We start from the raw sequence: 4,543 nt of genomic DNA, 5'->3' as shown, positions 1-4,543 counted from the left end.
CCTGTTGCAGCAGGCCCTCCCTCTGGGCACACCTTTTGCAGGCAGGTTTGCCGCCTGTCCCTGCCCCAGGAGAGAGGTCTAGGCACTCCCTGCAGCCTGAGGTCTGCACTGCAGCCTCTCCCTTCAGCAGCTCCGTCTGGGTGGAGGCATTGGCCCCCGCTGGAATAGATGGTGCAGCCCCCCCAGCCGGAGCTGCAGCCTTTGCTCTCAGACCAATGCCCACCATTTTGCCCTGAGGGTCAGTTAGGATGAGTGCCCTTGACCTGTGCGGATGGTCACAGAACGGTGCCCGGTCGCTGGGTTGTGTGTACTTCAAATCTCCCACTCGGGAACGTCCCTCCTTCGAAGGGGCGCCCTCCCACGCCATGCCCTGTTTGCCCGCCCTGGTGGCGGTGCTCCTTGGGGCTGCCTTTTGTGGGAGTGGGGGGTGGCCGCCATTACTCCTGGCCCTGCCCAGGCCTCGCCAGCTGCGCTGGTGAGAGCTGAGAGCTGTCGGCTCCTGGTTGCACTCCCCTGGGGATTCCCTGGCTCAGGAAACCCCCCTGTACGCCGCGATCCCCCGCTCCACTGTGGAACGCGCCTGCACCAGAGCTGATCGCCTCTGCGAGTGAACTTGCTCTCAGTTCCTTACAAAAGAGCTTGTCCAAATCCTTACAAGGCCAGACCACCCTGTCACACCAGGGCAGGCTGGAAAAGCATTTGATCAACTCCTGATTTGCACTAGGCCTAGCTCTTCAGGCCCAGCACCAAGAACTGGGACTGCAGGAGAAGAACCTTCAGATTAGCAAAAAGGCATCAGAAAAGGTTACCCTGCCCTGCCTGCCCATTTCTGTTCAAACTCCCCCTTCTGCAGTTCTGACACTGCCAACACCACTCAAATGCACTGTTAGAAATTCAAGGACAAGAACAGCCCAGTAGCCTGCATCAGAGAGAAGAGGCAGTCGTGGGGCCAGGAGCTCTGTCCTGCCCAGCTGTGGAAGCCTGGCAAGGTTTGTCAGACACAGAGATGATGGTAGAAGGCTGCCTGGGAGCACAAGTCCAAGGCCACGGTCTAGTTTGGTCTCTGTGGGAGGGGAGGATCTCATTATAAGCATTTGAGACCATGCTGATGCACAAAGATTTCCTTATCCAGAAGCCCCGAGCACACTGCTCTCTCCCGCTGCATAATACAGTTGAAAAGCAGCGTGCTGGACACACCCTTCCATGCTGGGACATGCTCACTGGCACTGAAGCATTGTAAAACTGTTTTGGCTTACCTGCTTTCCTCCCACACCTGAAATTATCAGCACTGTGCTTTAAGAGAGCATGTTTGGGAACTGACATTCCGTGCATCTGTCCCCGCTGGGATGCTGGTACCTCCCTTGGCTCCACCAAGCACACAGAGAGCCTCAACACTCTGCTCACTAGTTACCAGCCTGGGCTCTCACCAGGTAAGTTGCTTTGCCAAAGATTAAGCTCCTGCTCTCCCGCTACTCACTGTGCTAAGGCAGAGCTAAGCTTTCACAAACGAAAGCCATCAGAACGGGAGACATTCAACATCCTGTCCGTCAGCACCTCACAGCGCAGAAGATGAAAGATCCCAAGGCCTCCCTTGGTGCATCAGTTCCCAGCTACGTTCACAGTCTATCATTTTCATACGGCCATATTCAGACACACTAAAGCCATCAAAGTCACCAGACGTTCCAAATGGGGAGAGCAGTAGGTGCCCCTAGAAGCCTGTTAAGATCTAAGCCAGCTACTGAGAGCAGGGACAAAGGGGAACTTGGACTACCTGAGTACAGCCCGGCTTGTTTCCAGTGCTTTTTGCCCCTCAAGCAAACACCCACATCCACCTGACTGTCTCTCAGTGATTAACTGTTTTTATCAGTGTATCCACACTCTTCACTCAGGGCAGATACTGATCTGGACAGAGTTGCAGGCCACCCACTGCCACCTCTGAGGTGTGGACGGGATAAAGAGCTCAGCACAGTCGAGCTGGGAGCACACAGCACACCAATGCAAGTGGCCCTGTCCCAAAGATAGCCAGTCCTTCCAGCTGTCCCCACGCAAGTAATGCGGGTGCATTCCTGCACACACCATCCAGAGGTGACTCATGCAGAGGAAACACAATGGGTGCTTTCTCCCAACCACTTCCCCATCACCCAGCCCCTTAGCTTCAGCCCGTGCTCACAGATTTAGGGCAGTGCTCCTAATCTATGACACTGGGGCAACAAGCCCATCATAGCCTTGGCCAGGAGAGCCAGAGCTGTCATAGCCATACCTCCACAGCCACCTCCCCAGGCAGAAGGTGCTGCACTCAGGGCTGTGAAGTGTCGAGTTCTCTGCAAAAACAAGCACTGTCTTTTGGAGAGTGACAAGGGTCCTGTTTTTAATTCATGGCTGATGGCACTTACCTGGGAGAGTTACACAAGATGTTAACAGTGGGATAACAGAAAGACACCACTGCTTATTTGTGGACTATCCCAAATCCCACCTACACATCGTTAATAGAATTTCACTTCATAGACACTTTATCTCAAACTCTCTGGGAGGCAGATGGTCTGTATAAATACCGAGAGGGGAAAAAAAGAAAATCAACAAAAAAACCCCAACACTTACTTGAAAATCTGACTGCAGCTGTTTGACTGGTGACAGCCCCTAGGGAGCTGTGAGACACGCAGGAGTAATTACCCTCAGCGCCAGCCCTCTCAGGATGTTTACTGTCCTTTGCCATAGCCTGGGATGAGATGAAGAGCGATCCATTTGGAAGCACATGGAGATGTTCCTGCTCCACTAATGGAAACCCATTCTTCTTCCATGTGATATTGATCACCTGCTCAACAGGGGCCAGGTTACAGTCCAAAACCACGACTTGGTTTGGCTCCAGTATCACCTTTGCAGGACCAGCACTACAGCTCAGCTCCAGAGAATCCCTTTCCAACAGTCTCCCTGCAAAGAAAAGACAGCGTTGCAGTGGGGTTTGCTTTCCTTCGTCAATGACATCCCAGTTTTTCACAGAGAAGGAAGCATGGTTCTCCATGAGTGTGGCTGGAGATAACAGGTGAAATTCAGCCCTGTTAGATGACCAGCACCTCCCATTACACTTGTGCACTACATTCTCCATCACACATCCTTGGGTCTGCAAGCACAACCTGCACCATCTCTGCCACCCCCAACGGTGCCCAGCAGCCACCCCTTGCTTTTTCCATGCTGGATTAAAGCAGAGAACAACTGGAAGAAGGTGAAGTGACAGCAACAGCAGGCATGTAAGATGCAGCAAGGACCCCAACCTCTCCTTCACCTGCCACAGCTGCCCATGAGAAGTGAGGACTCCCCCTCACCTGCCTGCATACCAGAGCCTCCTTTGAGGCTGATCAACCCCCACAAGATAGCTAAGCACAAGCAAAGATGTTCAAGCCTGGCTTGGTACCCCAATGCCAGTGATCACAACTTGGTTGGAGCAGTGCTCTCCACAAGTCCCACTCCAGCCTGCAGCTGCCGCAGTGAGCGATGGTGGAGCGCAGTCATGGTCAAGAAATCCCATGCAAGGAAGTAAGCACAGCACTACAGGGACACAAGCAGCCACAAGGCCAGGCCAAGGCCCCAAGATCTAGACAGCAAAGCAGCAAACTCCTTCAGATGAGATGTAGGATGTGTTACAACACCCTCAGGGGGAACTGGCAGTAAGAGCTGGAGCCCAGCTGGGAACCCAGAAAGGCAGCGTCTGCTGCTGACGTTCATGTACTTGGAGACTCATTTCAAAGGAAAGCCAACAAAAGAATGGCTAAAAATGTGACCTGCTGTCTCTGAGCATTTTATCCCATATAGCTGAATCCAGAATGAGAATAGATAGATGCATTTTCCCCACTAAAAGAGAAAGGATATTCCAGCTGCAAATGGAAAGTCACATCATGTCTTATCCAGAACATACCCTTAGGCAACCTGCCTGCTGCAGCTGGAGGCCAGAGCAGTGACCAGCAGCGAGCTAAGCTGAACAGGTCTTGGTCTGGCCAATTTCCAAACACACATACTCGTAGGAGAGCTCCACCCCTGAAGCAAGGCTCAGCATTTCCTAAAAGAATATTGCCATTAATAAAATGCATTTGCTGTTAGAGTTCTCCAGAGACACTAAGTCAATGTTAGCTGGCAGCGCTGCTTCCACACACCAGCAATTTCAATCTCTGTTGCGCTCAAACCATCACCATCCACTCTTTTTATGGCTCAACTCCAAATTATTTTGTCACTGCTCCAATCAGAAATGTTTCCTGCCTCTATAACAAGTTTATCAACACTGGATATGAACCACATGGCTCCCTGCCCATGTCCTATCGCAGAAGGCTACAGATTAATTTTATAGGAATTCAAACACCCTATTAAACCTGCTACTACCTACTGCTGATAAAAGGGCTGCATTTTAAAAGAGTGTGTGTTAAGCATGCAATTAGGGGCAATGACACGCAAAATTACACATGCAGGGAGATGGAATTATTTCAAGGCGTGTGCCGGAAACTGCAGGTGCCCCTGAAAGGAAGGGCCTAACCCTGCCCACGTGCAGGGCTGATTC

The 4,543-nt window shown here is 51.9% G+C and overlaps 1 protein-coding gene across 1 annotated transcript in view; it reads right to left on the bottom strand.

Annotated features, from left to right (window-relative positions):
• IGDCC4 (immunoglobulin superfamily DCC subclass member 4) overlaps window positions 1-3,330 on the bottom strand; it is a 72,046-nt gene extending 68,716 nt beyond the window's left edge. Inside the window, exons 1-2 of the mRNA XM_019472371.1 lie at window positions 3,321-3,330; window positions 2,599-2,928 (exon numbers count right to left, since the gene is read on the bottom strand). Coding sequence (XP_019327916.1) covers window positions 2,599-2,928; window positions 3,321-3,330 — 340 coding nt within the window. The remainder of the gene's footprint in view (window positions 1-2,598; window positions 2,929-3,320) is intronic.
• Window positions 3,331-4,543: the final 1,213 nt, after the last annotated feature.

Source organism: Aptenodytes forsteri, unplaced genomic scaffold, assembly GCF_000699145.1.
Source record: "Aptenodytes forsteri isolate BGI_AS27 unplaced genomic scaffold, ASM69914v1 Scaffold83, whole genome shotgun sequence".
Classification (NCBI taxonomy): Eukaryota; Metazoa; Chordata; class Aves; order Sphenisciformes; family Spheniscidae; genus Aptenodytes; species Aptenodytes forsteri.
This window is presented reverse-complemented; position numbering and strand designations above follow the sequence as displayed.